Source organism: Dipodomys merriami, unplaced genomic scaffold (assembly GCF_024711535.1).
Source record: "Dipodomys merriami isolate MVZ:Mamm:240054 unplaced genomic scaffold, mDipMer1.0.p SCAF_24, whole genome shotgun sequence".
Classification (NCBI taxonomy): domain Eukaryota; kingdom Metazoa; phylum Chordata; class Mammalia; order Rodentia; family Heteromyidae; genus Dipodomys; species Dipodomys merriami.
Genome location: NW_027203826.1, coordinates 21,018,214 through 21,035,319, shown reverse-complemented (window position 1 = coordinate 21,035,319; position 17,106 = coordinate 21,018,214). Strand labels below are relative to the sequence as shown.

Here is a 17,106-nt window from a genome sequence, read left to right as displayed (position 1 = left end):
GCATTCTAAAGCATTTTTTTCAAAGACTCAAATGTCAAAATGAAAATATTTTCCTTATCAGACAGCTTTCCTGGAGTAACTCTGAGCTGGAATGGGTCTAGGAGCCTGTGTTCTGTTTGTTCTCATGTGTTATGTTTATAGCATCCCTTTTGGCCACACCTCCCTCCCATATTCAAATAACTCCTTGGTCTGAGCTTCTGGCTGCTCTTATCTCCTCTTGCTCTTGCATCCTCACCTGGTTGGTGATTTTAAACGGCCACCATGTATTGTTTTTAATGTTGAGCACAATGTGACTGTTATGCCCTCCTTTGAGGATAAGAATCCATAGATCACATGCACTCTCTTCTGTGAAATGAAACCTCTGGTGCTTCTTTCTTTGCCACCTAAGTTCCATGCTTTTAATACAGAGGGGGCGGGGAGAGCACTTCATATAATAGGCAGCATGACACCTCTGTTGTAAAGTCTGAAATGACACTGGTGTCATTTTCTTTTACAAGATAGCCTAATATCCCAAGAGATTATTGATAACAATTCCTACTGTGCCAAAAGGAAACAAGAGAAAAAATAAAAGGGAAGAGAGAAAGCTGAACCTAACCTAACCAGTGTGCAGAAAGAGGCAGAGACGTTCCATTTGTTTGGGAAGCACCATGCATACTAGTGTGTGAGAGAAAATATTGGGTTAGTCATTCAATAAAGAAAGGATGTCATTTCCTGTGAACAGCCTGAATAACGCCATAATTGGTGTGTTTGTAGGAAAAGCGGATCGTGTCCCTGGATTCCGCCAACACGAGACTGATGAGTGCGCTGACCCAAGTGAAGGAGCGGTACAGCATGCAGGTCCGCAATGGTATCTCCCCCACCAACCCCACCAAGCTTTCCATCACGGAGAATGGTGAATTCAAAAACAGCAGCTGCTGACAGGCTTGAATACAGACTGTGGAAGGAGACAGAAGGAAACTGACCCACGCTCCTAGTCCCATCCCTTCACCCAGTCCCTCCAGGTTTACAGAATGTTGCTACTTCAAAATGGCAATGTAGTGAGAAACTCTTAAATGAAGAAAGGAACCTGTCTTTCAGGGCATAAAGCGAAGACTTCCAAGGTCGATGCTTTCCCCCGCGTCTCTATGTACATAGGGAACTTAGTTCTGGGCCATGTACAGAAAATACCACTGTAATATACCAAAAGGAAGTTAATAATGTAGATTACCTTTTTAATTATTACTATTTTTATTATTGTTTTCCTCTTGTTGAAAGCACTGCAGTTGTTAGTGGAGGAAATGTAGGAACTATGTGTGAGTGAGAAGTGAACCTATTGGTTCAGTAGGTAGAGACAAGTATCTATGTGATAGAAGCACATAGAGTGCAATAGGACATGAGTTGTTTCAGGGATTCATCCACCAGTTTAAAAGCCCTCTCTAGTCCCCTTGTCCCTTAGGAAACCATGCAAACCGAGGTCCACTTAACAACAATAATTTATCCACTGATCAGTCTAGACTGATTCTGATCAGACAGCTAATCTGACTTGGAGATTTACTGTTTTATAGGACACAGATAAAACTGGACTTTGGGAGTGATCTCTATTGAACTCCTGTCAATATGTTTATTTCCTCTGTCTACAGCAGATGGGAATTTTCTGTTTTAGATATGAGCTTTTTTATTTTTACTCCTATTGTAATAAAGGGTATTCTTTTTCCTCTTTCAAGTTGATACAGTATAAACATTTATGTGTCTACAAACCATCTTCACCTTCGTGTGTCCACTGCCCTTTCCTCCCCCTGGTGGGAGTCTTCTGCACCAACAGGGTTTCTTCTCCCCTGGAGAAGTTATTCAGATACGCTGTTCATAAGCCATCTGAAATCAACACCCTTTCTTCCACACAGAAAAGGGCTAACCACAACATAGCAGGAATCTCTGAATATTTCCTACTAAATTTTTTGAAAGTATGATATTGTTTGGGATAAAAATTATATCCGTTTTTACTAGCAAATGTATGGGCAGGGTAATTTTGTCACTGTCTTTAACTTTTGAATTTCTGCTTCTTCCTCTTCCTCTTTAGTAAGAGTTGGAAAGAAAATCCAAAACTGAAGCATCAGGCTGTCACATTCCAATTGCTATTCTCACACTCTTAGGTTTGGCAATATTGACCTAGTTTAAACATTTGTTATCCATGGCTTTTAAGGAACAAACAAGTCATGAGAAAGGCGGTCCCTTTTCTTTCCAGAGATGTGAAATGTCATCTGGCATGCAACCTTGTGTATGGAAAGTTACCTGTTAAACACACATATGTACAAATATATACATACATTTACACATATGTACATATTATTGCACAAATAAGAAATGTTCATGCTTTCTATGTTGCCTGGTATACAGACACACTGTTAAAAGGGTCTTGAATCTCTTTTAGCAAGATCTGAGCAGTTTTATAATGAGAAAGCAACAGTGTTTCTCACATTAAGTCAATATTTGTTTTAAATTACATTTTTTTATAAAGGAAAAGAAGGGGAGGGGGGAAGACCTGAAGGAGCCATATATATGGAGTGAGTATTTCTACATAACCAAATATTTATAAGGAAACAGGAGAACATGAATAGTACCTTCTTTTGTGTAAAGCCCAGGCAGACACCTCTTTACCAAGGCAGACACCTTTACCAAGTCCCAGGCGTATATTCCAACTCTTTAAGCTCTGCTCTCTCTCAGGGGGTCTTTGTTACATTTCACCAACCTCCCCATAACATCCCCCACAACATTTTAAAATAGTTTTTAAAGACCAATTTATGCTAGATAGAGTTCTAAAATAAGAGCTTTTGTTAGAACTAAAGGCTTCATGCCTAGGCATTTTAGCATTTGAGTATTTTCTTGACCTTTAACAGTTATCTTATAATTTCTTACCTCATCCTTATATGGTCAGAATCACTTAATAGAAAAAAAAAAGATCACTAATTCTGAAGTAATAGTTTGTATTGAGGGAGTAGATGTGTTCTTGTTTGTGGCTTACTTTCAGCACTAGCAGTGTTTAATTCACTCTTCAAAAATTCTTCAGTTGACTAGGCACCAGTGGCTCACGCATATAATCCTAGCTACCCAGGAGGCTGAGATCTGAGATCGAGGTTTGAAGCTAGCTAGCATGGAGAGGAAAATCCATGAGACTCTTACCTTCAGTGAACCACCAAAAAGCTGGAAGTGGAGCCGTGGCTCGAGTGGTAGAGCAAAAAAGGCTGAGGAACAACACCCAGGCCCTGAGTTCAAGCCCCAGTACCAAAAAAAAAATTTTTAATAAAAAAAATTAAAAATAAAAACAACAGTTGAGCCACAGAAAACCTGGTGAGAGAACCACCCTTAACTGCGTAAAATAGTGTCTTTTGAGGTTGTTGATTGCAAAAAACTGATTAAAAAATTATATTGGCGGTTTGGACAAGATGGAAGAAAATCAAGTATGCTTTGATGAATGCAATATATTTTGTTTGCATTGTGGGAATCTCTTTAGATGCCAGTCTATGCTGGAAGATTAAATCCCCAAAACATTTGAACTGATAATGAGGCTCTGTACCACCAGGTTTTCTTGCACAAAGAGCAAACAGGTAAAATAATAATAAAGTTAGATGAAAGTTCAAAGTTGTTCCCTGCTTTCAAAGTTTAGATTTTCTTTTGAGATTACTCCTATTCAAACTGTTAAGCAGGTGTACAAAGAAGTTGCCACTTTAACAGTTCATAAATATAATATTTCTTGATCATCACCTCAAATTCTTTACTGAGTATTTCCTTAGAGAATGGTGCAATCGAATTTAGCTTGAGAAATTTTAAGTAAGAAAAAGGCAGAAACGTGATAATTGTATGAAGGTGGTGTATAATGACTTTTTTTCAGCCCAAGCAAACTTTTTTGGACTACATGGTTGAAGAGAAGCTAATAGATTAAGATAATGGTAGTTTAAACTCTCTGTTTCTCTCAATATACCATCATACGGTAAGGTAGGAAAGAGCTAGAGTGAATGAAATTTGTCATTCTGGTTATATACTTAAATCTGGGTGGTAACTAGACTTTCCTACCAACAAGAACAATATTAGTAGGATTCAGGAAAAGAGCTACATTGCTGAAGCAATAAACTATCCAAGCCAAAGCCAAAAAACCTATATCTCCACCAAGCCATCATTCTCCCTTGAGTCTGTGCAGTAAAAGCCATAACAGATGGGCGCTTACAACTGAGTAACTGTAACAAGCACTGTCCATACATTGCCACCAAGGTAGTGATTCAGTACATCTTTACCTTGCTAAAGAAAATGTGGCAAAATTGGGTAATCATGTGCTATACTTTTGCTTTTTTCATTTGATATCAAGTTGGTCAGAATTAGCTTTCATACTGGTCTGCTTCTACCTTTCTCTGTGGTGGAGTTATTAAAGAAGTAGTCAGATTTTCTGTTTACTGAAGTAAAACATTTCAGATCTTGCTGTGGGTAGGTCCAGCCAGGTCCTCAGAGGCACGCCAGATTGGGAGCAGAGTTCTTATTTGGAAATCCCAGAGGAAGACCACTGCCAAACAAGCAAGTTTGCAATGTTTTTTGTTTTGCTTCCATTCTGATTTAGTCTAGTTATCTCAGTTCTGGAAGTTGCTGAGAAGGCTAGTTACAGGACTGCGGTGGGGAGGCAGCCCTTCTCAGAAAGGCCCCAGTCTCATCAGTCCTGCTCCATTGGGTCTAGGCCTACATTAGATAGATTGTCCCTGGTCGGACACAGCAGCTCCCAAACCATTCCTCTGGCCTCACTCAATTTTCGTGTTCTCCAGATTGTGGAAATCCAAAAGGGTTTTCTTCTCCTTCCCCTTTCCCTTTTTCAAGTCTAGTAATGAAATTCTCTGCTTGCTCTAGCAATAAATAGCTGTCTCCCACCCCTTCCCTGGGATGCTTTATTTTTCTACCAGTGTATCAGTTGAAAGGACCTAAACTACTTTCTTAAAAGCAAGAGATGTTGGGTATTGAATTTTTAAATAGATTGTGTATATTTGTGTGTGTGTGTGTGTGTGTGTGTGTGTTTGAATGATTTCTGTTAGTTCCATAGGTATTCTTGTGTTTTCACAACCCTGCTCTGAATGCATTTGAGCTTTGAAGACCAAAGTAATGAAATTTGCATGGAAAATAAATATAAGGATATGATCTAGATGGGTACTAATGAATTGCCATTTTCTCAGTAGCTCAGAAGTTAAACAGCAAGATTCATATCCCCTGCCCACTCTTGAAATGCATAGGTTAGATATACAAAAAGACAGTCCCTGTAAATATCACGTGCATAGACACAGAAAACACATAATTCCTAGGTTTTCCTTTTTCTGAATGCTGATCCATTTTACAAAACAGTGATTCTCAAACTTTTTATTAACTTTTTAGATTTGTTGTTCATTTTACTCAATTTTATGAACCACTTTAAAATGTACTATATGTGATGTATGTATATATAAGTTAAAGTGACTTGAACTTGATTTGGTTTAACATGATCTCCAAAACCTAAATATCATTAATGATAGCATGGGGAGTCAAAGAAAAGTGAACCTCACTATTCTAAATAGAATGGAGAAAGAAGTAGCTTTGGTTTCTGTTCAGATAATCCTCAGGTGTTTGAGTTACAAACCCAGATAGCCTTGGCACATGCATTGAGCCACCCAAGGAAAGTGGTATTTGGGGCTCAGCTGTTATATTTGCATTCAAATGCCTTCATTATTCCCTAGGAATTTTTTTTAATTTGGGACTTAAAACCAGATTTCTCTGGTGGTGCAGTGAGATTTCCACAGAAGCTGTGTTTTGGAGGCCTCTATCCTCTGTGTGGGGTACAAATATTTATGTATATGTACATATGTACATCATCTCCAAACTCACATATACATCATTTCCAAATTCCCAAGGGAAATATTTCAATTCTGATTCAACTATCCCTATTCTGAAGAGCTAAAATAAATAGTAAAGGTTAGATTTTGACTGGTGCTTAGACATTTCTTAGCTATATTAAAATCAACTCAAGTGGACAGCAGCACAGGATCACACCTGTGAGGAATTTACTTTCTAAATTTGCTTTTGTTTTTCATCCCCAGGGCCTTAATAAGAATGTGTTAATACACATGTCTATTTTACAGTGATAGCTCGAAATAATTTATTTTTTATTTCAAGAAAAATACATCTTAGAAAAACTAAACCCAAGATTTTATTTTATTTTTAAAGCCATATTTTTGTGCTAAGTCACACTTAGATTGTTCCGTACGTGAGATCCATATCTGCATTTCATTACTTGGGTTTGTCCTAAAGAAGATTTATTTTTGTTCTGTGAATAATTTTTGACGGTTCTTGTACATGTACAGATATAGATTCGCTTGAGGTCTTTTATTGATATTCCTACAAAGAGTACAAATAAACTTTAACTTTAAACATTTCAGACTAAAGTCACTACTGTATTCAGCATATGATCTCACCATCATCTTCTTCCCTTTACCTATTTCATTCAATAAAACCTAAAGATGCAGGTTCCAAACGTAGCTTTCTTTTGTCCTAGTTGAGTCTGTGCCTCGTGGCATATTTCCTATTGTCATTTAATCCCATCCTTCTAGGAACTAAAAACTAAAACTAAAATTCCAGAGAAGAATGCTTTAAAAGGAAGCAAAATCAGTAGACAGGCTATTTTTTGTTCACTTCAAAGTCAATCCATTTCAATCTGAATCGTTCATGACCTAATACAAGCTTTAAGGCTTCTTGGATCTGAAACACAAAAAGATAAATAGGTCTGAGGGTATAGCTCAGTAATGGAGTGTAAAGTCCTGGGGTCAGTCCTCACCTGGCACCACCAAAAAAAACAAACAGATAAGCTACTGATGTTCTCTTACTGCTTCCTTTAGCTTCCCTTAGCTCTAAATTACCCACATGAACACCCTTTATGTCCACCTGTTTATTTGTCTTAGCCTCGTTCCAGCTGCCTGCACCAATAGGGATGTACATAAGTCAATTTTGTTAGCTCTACCAAAAAAAATTAATGACAAAGGAGAATAAAACAAACGATTCAGTCGCTCTCGTCTTGACAGGGCACTGGATTCAGTGTAGAAATAAAATAATAATAATCATTTATGTAAGGATGCCTCCCGAGCTTTACCACTGAACAATGAAATAGAATGTCGCTATGGTCTGAGAGCAGGCTTTTATTTTTTTAACATTTCCAGTAGATTCTCACTTCACCACTCGCCCCATCAAGCTGTAACTGCTGTGTGGTGGTGTCTGCTACATTGTCTTCACTACCAGTTCCTGAAGCTAAGATAAGTTAGTAACAAGTATTCTCTTCTATTTGAAATAATGTTAAAACTATAGCTCTAGAAAAATGTTGAACAAGCTAAGAAAAAAAATTGAACAATATTCTGATACCACATAACCATCCTGTCACTATGAACCAAAATAATGGCAGCACAAAATGAGCTTGGTTTCCAATGCTTTTTGTCTAAACGTGTTGGTATTCATAATACTACTTTGCCTTGGGAAGTCACTTGATCAAAATCAGAAGAGGACAGAAGTCTCACCTCTTTCAAAAATTGGTCTTTCATCACTGCTGGGTCCTTCAGAGTTGAGATGGTAAAATCTGCTTTCAGGATTCCAAAAGAGTGCTCTGAAAAAGAAAATATTATCTGTTTAGGGGGACATTACCTATTGCCACTTGAGCTTAGACTTGAAGAATGCCCATTTGACACCACAGATGCTCCATGATGACTGAAGACTTAAAAATCAGAAGAGGGAAGTTGCTGACCTGACAAGGGAATCCCCAGCTACAAGTAGGACCAGCTAACAAATGGGGGAGGGGGAGGGAAAGGCACTGACTCTCCTCCCAGAGCCCGGCCACCCATCAAGAATTACTTTCCATCTCCTCTATTTTTCTTCTCCCTTTTAATAAACCTGTTAAACAGATGATCTACACAATGTATAATGCCACCATAATGTCAGGAACTGCAACACCATAGAAGGCCTGTGTTGTGTGTGCATGGCATTTTATGCCTTATAATGTGCCTTGGCACAATTCAGTCACTAGTGCTCATGAATTAACTTCCTATATAAACAGGGTAGTTTTTACTGAGCCCTTTTATGATGGGAAATGGAGACTAGGAAGTGAGAAAAGTTGACTTCTGACATGTTCAGTCACAGAGCTTAAACTAGGATCCACATCTTTCTATCCCTGTTGCCAACAGTTCATGCTATCTTTCACTGCAAGGTCCTGAAGGCCCTGGACTGAAGATTTAACTGGCTGTTAGAGCAGGAGCTTGGTGAACAGAAGCCGTTACCTGATTCTGGTGCTGCTATTTGATCTTCAGACTCTGGGTGGTTAGATGAGCTTAAGTGTTGGGCCTGAGTGGCTGTGACTGTCTCTCTTGCATCAGCACCATCTTTTACATTGGTCGCAGCTAAAGGATAGGAAAATAGGGAGAGAGTTACTGCAAATACAGCCATAAGTCAGGGGGTCTGCTACTGGTGACTGCCTATGAGCAGAAGACTGGGCCAGAGGCCCTCATCTTTAAAAGGCAGTCCCTCATCAGGACTTGTGGGGGCTTGAGCAATACTGAGTGTTCCTCAGTACCAAGCTTTTTCAGTAATCCATATTCAAAGAGGCCCAGTGCCCTGTGTCTCCTGCCAGCTACACCGATTCCCACCAAAGGCACTCAGGCCCTAGACACCTCCATTATAGTGGTACCTCAAATCAAGCACTCCAGCTGGAGAACCCCCCCCCAGGTGTCCTCACATGAGCCCTTGCAAATAGAGGCATAACCAAATCATTTTGTATTTTATCATTATAAAATATTGAAGCAAAAAGATTCCTCCACCCTCAGGTACAGCTAACATTAACACTTTGCTATATCCTTCCCACTTCGAATATGCAGAGATCTACCTTGTGCTCTTTAAAGATTGCTTCGTATTTCATTGAATGTATAATCACCAATCTGCTTTCAGAAGACATGAGAGTGCTTCTGATGTTTGCACACCCTATATGGAAGGTATGTATGTGCGCATGTGTGCACTCACCTTAAACTATTTCCTAAATCAGTTTTTAAGTGCACGACTTTGATAGGAAAGGACGTGTGCACTTCCAAACTGATACTGTGTTAAGGGAACGGCAGCCATTGGATACATGCTGCTGAGTCAGAAGCCTTCCCTGGGGCAGGGTGGCCCTGGGGCACAGGTTCTGCAGTAGAGCTGGCATCAGGGACCAGAAGGGTCCCAGCTACTTCCTGTGGAGCATAAGGGTTCCCCCAAGACATAGGACCGGTCAGTGACAGAGGCGCTCCTTGCCAGGATTCAGTCTGGCCTGTGACCAAGGGGCCCTGTGCCTTTCTGGTCGGAGGTACCTCCATGGGGCATGAGGTTCAAGGACGGGGTCTGGTCTGTGATCCACGGAGTCCCAGGGCCCGAAGCATCTCCAGGGGGTGCTAGGCACAGAGACGAGGTCTGGGCCTTGGTCAGGGGGCCCTGGGCCCTTCTGGGGCCAAGGTACCTTCTCCAGTCTGGGCAGTGACCTGCGGGGTTCCAAGCCTCTCTTGCTGGGCGGAGGTACTTCCCAGAGGCGAGCGGGTTGTCAGAGGGCTTAATGAGGTTGATCCTTGATACCGCAACGTCGAGAGGCCCACAGAGGTGGAGGTGGTAGAATCACAGGTGTGGGAGCCGAGGTCGGTGGGCCCCAGGCTCGCGCTCTGCCTGTGGCCTGCCTCTGACACCAGGCCCAGGAAAGCAGCTGCTGAGACAGTGCTGGTCTCTAGGGCAAGAGAGAAGACTTCTCTGGTGCCTGCTGTGCTCAAGACCTCTTCTCAAGGTCCAAGCCACAGGCCAGGTGAGCCCTGCACAGAGCTCCTGGCGCTGTCAACCGGCTGCAGGGCAGAGAAAACCCCACACCAGAGCCCATCCTCCTTCCACCCTGAATGGTGCCACCTACTGAATACAGGGAAAGGCACAGAGGGCCTTCGAACCCACTGTGACTAGCCCAACTAGCCAGGAGGCCTGGGACAAACATGTGGGGGTCAGGTTAGACTTTAGAGGGGACAAGCTTTCACCCAGCTTCTGAACCAAAATGATCTCCTCCTCCACTGCTCTCCATTACGTTTCTCTCTTTCTTCCTCTCTATTTCTCCTTCACCCCTCCTCTCCCTCTCTCACATATATAGACTCTCAGCTCATACCTGCAATCCCCCCATAACCATCGTGGTTTTGCTAGCTAATTTCCCTTCTTCCTTCAAAGTGGTTCTTGAATCGCCTTGCTATGCAATCAGCCTGAGAATTACATAGGGATTGGCACACTCCTCTGTCCCCACCATGCCTGCCTGTGACTACACCAAGTACCAGCCTCTTCCTACTGATTGTGAGCTCTTTCAGAACAAGCCCTGCCTTCTCTTCTCCTCTCTTGTCTTATCTTTAACTAACTTCCTTCCTTCCTCTCTTCCCATTCCTTCCCTTCCCTTCCCTCCCCACCCTTCCCTCCTTCCTTCCCTCCTTCCTTCCTTCCTTCCTTCCTCCTTTTTTTTTGTCAGTACCATGGATTTAAACTCAGGTCCTCAAGCTTTCTCAGCTTGCTTGGCTAGCTGGGCTTGCATGCTCTGTGAACACACTACCACCTGAGCCATACCTCCAACTTAGCTTTTTGCTAGTTATTTTGGAGAGGGAGTTTTACAGACTTTTCTACCTTTGTATCAAGATCCTCTGACCTGAGCTTTCTGAGTAGCTAGGATTATCGGAGCAAGCTGCCACCAGCACCCACCTCTATCAGCATTTAATGAGGGAACTGAGCTTAATCAAATCCCCTAACCTCTCTGAAAAAGAAAACAATAAAATCTTCATGTGATTTAAGGAGGCCAGGCAAACTGTGACTTTGCCCTCAATTATCCCATTTAGCTTTAGGAGTTTTGGGAAGCAAAATGAGGTAATAGCTATGAAGATGTATCAGGAAATGTAAACTACTACAGGAATGCTATACTGTCATTCACAGCCATGTCCCCACATGAAAACCACGCAGCCCTGGTCGCTCCCCACAGAGGAATGTACAATTCGAAGGGACTTCAACAGACAGCTCTATTGTGTCTTCCTCCCTGGATGTTGAACCTCAGAGAGCCTGATGGCTCTTCTACAGGAACACTACCCAGCCATCTTTCCTCTGTTGCCCGGGCTGGGTCTTTACCATGGCATCTGAGCGACTACATAGCCTCTCCTGTGTCTCTTGGCCCTGGAGCTGTAGTCAGTTCAGGGAGCAGGGGTGCTGGTGATGATCCTTGGATGGCCCAGCATTGTAGGGAACAGAGATCTTTCTCTGCATAAGTGGCCTTTGATTACCACTCAGTTAGCTCACCTCATTTCTGGCCACTCACTGGCCATTTGGGGAGGGTCCCACATGCCCTAACTTGGGACACAGGCCACCCTTTCTACTTCCCCAGCCCCTGAAGCCCTCAGATCCAGCCACTAACAGTCTCAAAGCACCTATAGCTGGCCTTGGAGTGGTCTTCACAGTCGTGACAGATGAACCATCAAGGAACGGAGGCATCTCTGTAAACACCCGAGTTCCAATGTTAGGGTCTGGAAGAAAACAGTGAGGTAAGGTCAGGATTTGCCACATGTAATAGGCTGTCTCCCATGGGAAGGCACGTAAGACTGTAGTAGGCCTGGCTCCATGGTGGCAACCAAAGTCAACAGGATAATCACTACATGCAGTCTGCCTATTGCTGAGAGAGTTAATTTTCTCCCTCTTGGCTCCTCGCCAAAGCAGTTCAAGGGATCCTTGTCTACAGAGGTGGATCAATGTTCTCATCAAATGCAACACACAGAAAATATAGTCAAGATAGGCAAATCCACAGAGACAAAGTACATTGGTGGTAAACAAGGGGACAATAAGCAGTGAATAACTGCTAGTGGGGAAGGGATTTCTTGGAGTGATAGAAGATGTCCTGAAATTAGACAGTGGGGATGGCTCAACAGCCTTGCAAACATACTAGAAACCACCAGCGGTGCATTTTAAAAGGGTGTCTTTTCAAGGTATGTGGATTGTAGCTCACTAAAGCTGTAAAAAGGGGGGAGAGGAAGGAGAGAAAGGGGGGACAGCAAAGGACAAGGCAGGATGAGGCATGTTGCTGAGGAAGCATACTATACACAGACCCACAGTGCCTCTGGTTCCCGCGCATTCGTGGTGACAGTGACAGCGACAATAGCTGATCTCTATTAGGCACTTGGCCTGCGCTCGGAGCTCTTCTAAACCCCGTACACTCAACCTTCAAAGCTGCCATGGGGCGAGGCTCATGCTTTGTTAAATCTACTTCCCAGGTGAGGAGAAAGAGGCTCAGGAATGCTGCCTATCTTATTTCTAGAAAGTGGTAAATATCTGTCTGTCCTAAAGCCCAGGTCCTTAATCATTTCATTGTCCAACACCTAGTTGCTATTGCTAATTGCTAATGTCCTCACACTTGTTGGGGTCTGTTCTCTTCTTTAAAGTTCCCCAGGATGTAAAATATAACTTCTTTATGTGTATAGTACAAGGATCTTGGGAACCTGCCCTAGAATTCAGTTATCCTTAAAGCCCAGAAGTACTTCCTTAGGTCTATACTTAGTGTCCTAGTAAAGCCATTTCCCATTCTCATGTTTAGCCTCAGTGAGCTAAGACCGGGAGGAGTTGACCGTCACACACCATAGAAGCAGATGAAGGGCCTCAGGAGAGAGCAACCCACTGCATAGATATAGGTGCTTTTCAGGTAGTTGCCAAGTCCTGCACACAGTCCTCTTCCGAGCATGGACACTGGCTGCAGCCAGTCGGGGATGCTGTCACCCAGGCCACTGGACCAGGTTGAAGTCCCAGATTTTGTATTGAAGTAGAGACCAATCCAGGCCTCAATCTCATTCGTGATGGTCTTCAAGGTATTCTTGCCTGCCTCGTCTGTAACTGTCTGCAGGTCAGCCAGGTCTGTGTGGTGGTCGCGACAATATTTCAGTGCCGAGTACCACGTCATTACTTGTTGAAATCGAATGAAGTTGAGGCTACCAATCTGGACTTCAGCTGGAAACAAAGAACACAGAACCACAGGCCTGAGGTCTTAGGTCTTTGGCATCCTGGCCTTCTCTGCCCTGAGGACAGAACTCTGATCTGACATGGGCCCTTGCCACCAGTCCTCAGGTGTTAAGGTTGATCAAAAACCACAATTTTGGGGGGCTGGAAAGGTGGCTCAGTGGTAGAGTGCTTGCCTTGCATGCAGAGACCCTGAGTTCGATTCCTCAGCACCACATAAACAGAAAAGCCGGAAGTGGCGCTGTGGCTCCAGTAGTAGAGCGTTAGTCTTGAGCTGAAGAGCTGAGGGATAGCGTTCAGGCCCCATGACCGACAATAAACAAACAAACCCCACAATTTTGTAGGCAGATTGAATTACTAGCTTGGAAGAATGAAGCAGCAGCTGGAGAGAAGCATTATGCCAAGCAGGGGGTTAGAGCACGTCTAAGAGCTCGATGATCCTACAAATTACATTTAAATCTCAATTTCTTCGTCTGTCTAATAGGGATAATAATTGTACCTAAGATCAGAATTGCACCTATATAAGTGACTTAGCACAGTGCATGCAAATTGCACTTAATAAGATAATAGTTACTACTTGGGAGATAATTGAGGCAAATAGATGATCATGGTTTGGAGTCTGCCTCATTTGTAATCTCCAGAGGCTGTGCCTGCCAATCCTGGCTCTTGGGAGGCTCCTGGGCTGAGACTGACTAGAGGAGGTTGTAATGTTCCTAGGCTCACTCCATCAAGAGAGTCAGGGAGAAGAGACAAGCCTAGTATAAGACCGACGTGGTGGGAAGGAAGCAGAGACAGCCCATCCCCAGTGGCCCAAAGAAACTCAGACAAATAAGGCATCTGCCTCTCTCAGTCACCGCTTCCAGTCCCTGCCTGAAGCTGAACTGCACCAGGTCCCAGGGGGTGGGCCATGCCCTGACAGGTCCCTCAAGCCCATGCATCTGTGACAATGGAAATCTGGGAAGGATGTGAACAGCTGGGGTTCTACCTAGGTTATTCATTCTGGAGGCGTGGATAAAGAAAGTACTGTTTGCGGAGTTTGGAGTCACATCCTTACATTCAAATAAGGTCTGACACAGGTCTGATCGCTTAGGCCCATCTAGATTTGCCTAAAATTTCTCTGACACTTTCCCTATCGTAACTAAATTTTATAAAAATTATTCTCTAGTTTAAAAAAAGCTAGCATATGCCAGCTAGTGGCCACATCATCTTTTAAAATATTCATTCTAGGGCTAGGAATGTGGCTTAGTGACAGAGTGCTTGCCTAGCATGCATGAAGCCCTGGGTTCAATTCCTCAGTACCATATACACAGAAAAACTAGAAGTGGCACTGTGGCTCAAGTGATAGAGCTAGGCTTGAGCAAAAAGAAGCTCAAAGACAGTGCCCACACTCTGAGTTCAAGCCCCAGGACTGGCAAAAAAAAAATTCATTCTAATCCTGAGAAATAGATATTAGTAAGCTCTCCTCCAAGATGGGAAAGAAGAGGCCAAAGAAGGTGATGACCCACCCTTAACTCTGGTAATTTTAAGTCTCAAAAATGAGACCTGAACACAAGTCTGCCGGCCTTGGAAGCCTGTGCTATTTCCTTCTCCACCTCCATGTGCCATAAGCTGCAGGAACCGGCTCTACAAAGCAGATGGTTGACTAGTTCTTTTACCATAGAACTTCCGTGTATCAGATATAAAGAAACTTTTTGTTAACACTAAGGCAGTAATATAACTTATATTACAGATATTACTCTAGACAGATGGTTAGGACTCTGAACTGTGAAGACAGACTGCCCACTCTACTCTGAGAGGAAGAGCCAAGATGCAGGGATGCACCTGGATTCTACTCTCTTCAGCAATTTAAGTCACCTTCCCTTCTTGGTCTGTCTAAACAAGGCATTGATTCCCTCCCTGCGTTTCAGTGTGGGGCCAGCAAATCCATGCAACCAGCCAAGCAGAAGTAGTAGGAGCCAGGACGGAGCAGGAACTGGAGGGTAGGGAAGGCAGATCCTACTGATTGGTCAAGTTCCCAAAAGAAGGAAGGCAGAATAGGGGTTATACCTTGTTTCGGAAGCATAGCCGAGCTGAAGGAGGACTCCCAGGAGGAGCGGCGACCTACAGAATGGCCTGTAAAACAGAAGCAGGCCAGGGTTATGGGGTTAGGGGTGAGGCCTACCCAAGATCCTCTACAGGCATGAATTCTGCCATGTTGGAGCCAGAAGAAGCGTAGCTCCAGTGGATAGACTCATTCCTTCTTTTCTGCCTTCATTCAATTAAAAAAAAAAATGTTGAACACCTTTTATATGGCTGGGAAAATAGAAAGAAGATAAGTAGGATCTTTGCTTTTCAAGAGAGTAGGAGAAGGAGTTAGCCTTTAGTCAGGGCAGAGTGAAGGTAAAAGGTCCAAAGGCAAGGAGCTGTATGAATTGGGGAATAGAAAAAAGTCATGTGGCTTGGGGAGCAGGGTCGGGGAGGGGGTGGGGAGTGAGGATTGAAGTCAAGGCCAAAGAGATCAGGCAGGGCCTGGCTGCCTGTGAGAAGGATGGTATTCTGAATGCTGTAAGTCTTCTAATCAGGATCTGATTCCCATTTAAAGCTGTAATAGACTGACAAGGCCACAGGGCAGACTAGGGAGAATGTGGTGATTGATGTCATGTGCTAGCAATGGCCGTGCAGATCTACAGAGAGGAGGGGCAGACGTGTCTTTGGGGAGGAAGCAGCAGAAGGCCCCTACGCCGTTCCTCTGCAGCCCTTCCCCTGAAAGCTCTTTACTTCCTTGGAACTCAGAGTTCAAACAGAGGCCTTGAAACAAACGATGTATGGCAATTGCATGACAGGCACAGTGTAGCTGAGACTCAGGGATAGAGTGAGCTGATCTCTATACTAGTCTCAGGATGGCAAGAGCCACTGGAATGGTGTCATGTTGGCACCACTTTTTACCATGTGTCTACAGCCATCTCCTATGTGATCCTCTTCGCACCAACAAAACAAAAGGTCAGTGGCATGAGTTGCCAGGAGCAGATACAGGTCAGGTGGAATGTCAAGTTGGGATGATTGTTCCCAATAGCCAGTACCATATCCATGAGTGTTGATGTTGGATTTCCTGCTAAGATAACCCAGGGGAATTGGCCTCATTTACTGACCTGTCAGGAAAGCAGGGGTCCCGCAGACCGTGGAGGTTCCACTGGAGACACCAGGAACTCTGCTCTCATTTTTCCATAGGTACAAATGGATTTCCCAACCTGACTATCCCTTTTCTTGTCCTTGCCCAGATCTTTAAATGGCAGATGGAAGAGACATTGTGGAACATTCCAGATTTTGCTTTTTCTCTATCCTAATATTTTCTTTGGGGTCGGTCATGGGGCTTGAACTCTGGGCATGGGCACTGTTCCCTGCACTCTTCAGCTCAAGGCAAGTGCTCTACCACTTGAGCCACAGTGCCACTTCCGGTTTTCTGGTGGTTCATTGGAGATAAGAGTTTCACGGCCTTTCCTGCCTGGGCTGACTCTAAACCGCGCTCCTCTGATCTCAGCCTCCTGAGTAGCTAGTGAGCCACCAGTGCCCGCTCTATCTTAATTTATACTCATTTTTGTTGTTGTTGTTGTTATTGTTTTCTAATAAGGTTTTGGAAATGGGCCACAGAGAAATTTGAACCTAAGCAAAAAAGGTAACATAACAGTCACTGATGAAGCTCCCCCAAAAGCTCTATCCCCTTCAACCTCATCCCCTGGCTACACACACACACACACACACACACACACAAACACACACACACACACACACACACACAGTAAAAGCAATTCTCTAAGGAAGACAACCAGGGCCAGAACATGACAGGAATCTGAACACACCACCATAGCAAATGAAGGGCTTCTGAGCTGTGCCAGAGGTGGCCCCCAGGCCAGGTAAATCGTACACTGTAGAAAGCAGAGTAGCTCACAGGCCCTCCTTGAAGACAGGCAGGTGGCACCACGCCGGGATGGTGACGATGGAGCCACTGGACCAGCGCAGGCCAGAAATTCACACAATGTAGCAGAGGCTGACCCACGCCTCCATCGTGCGGCCATGGCCTCTGCGCTGTTC

The 17,106-nt window shown here is 43.7% G+C and overlaps 2 protein-coding genes across 10 annotated transcripts in view; one reads left to right on the top strand and one right to left on the bottom strand.

Moving 5' to 3' along the window:
• Nucleotides 1-6,410, top strand: part of Rasal2 (RAS protein activator like 2) — a 258,171-nt gene extending 251,761 nt beyond the window's left edge. For all 9 annotated transcript variants that reach the window (XM_070034392.1, XM_070034391.1, XM_070034390.1 and 6 more), the window contains one exon: nt 754-6,410. In XM_070034392.1, the coding sequence (XP_069890493.1) occupies nt 754-918 (165 nt within the window). In that variant the 3' untranslated portion in view covers nt 919-6,410. The remainder of the gene's footprint in view (nt 1-753) is intronic.
• Nucleotides 6,411-6,443: 33 nt separating this feature from the next.
• On the bottom strand, nt 6,444-16,960 carry Clec20a (C-type lectin domain containing 20A). The gene is made up of 8 exons (XM_070034131.1): nt 16,940-16,960; nt 15,085-15,150; nt 12,664-13,029; nt 11,415-11,561; nt 9,500-9,757; nt 8,295-8,414; nt 7,542-7,627; nt 6,444-6,735 (listed from the first exon to the last, which is right to left on the bottom strand). The coding sequence occupies exons 2-8, from the start codon at nt 15,098-15,100 to the stop codon at nt 6,655-6,657; spliced, it is 1,074 nt and encodes a 357-aa protein (XP_069890232.1). The 5' UTR covers nt 15,101-15,150; nt 16,940-16,960; the 3' UTR covers nt 6,444-6,654.
• Nucleotides 16,961-17,106: the final 146 nt, after the last annotated feature.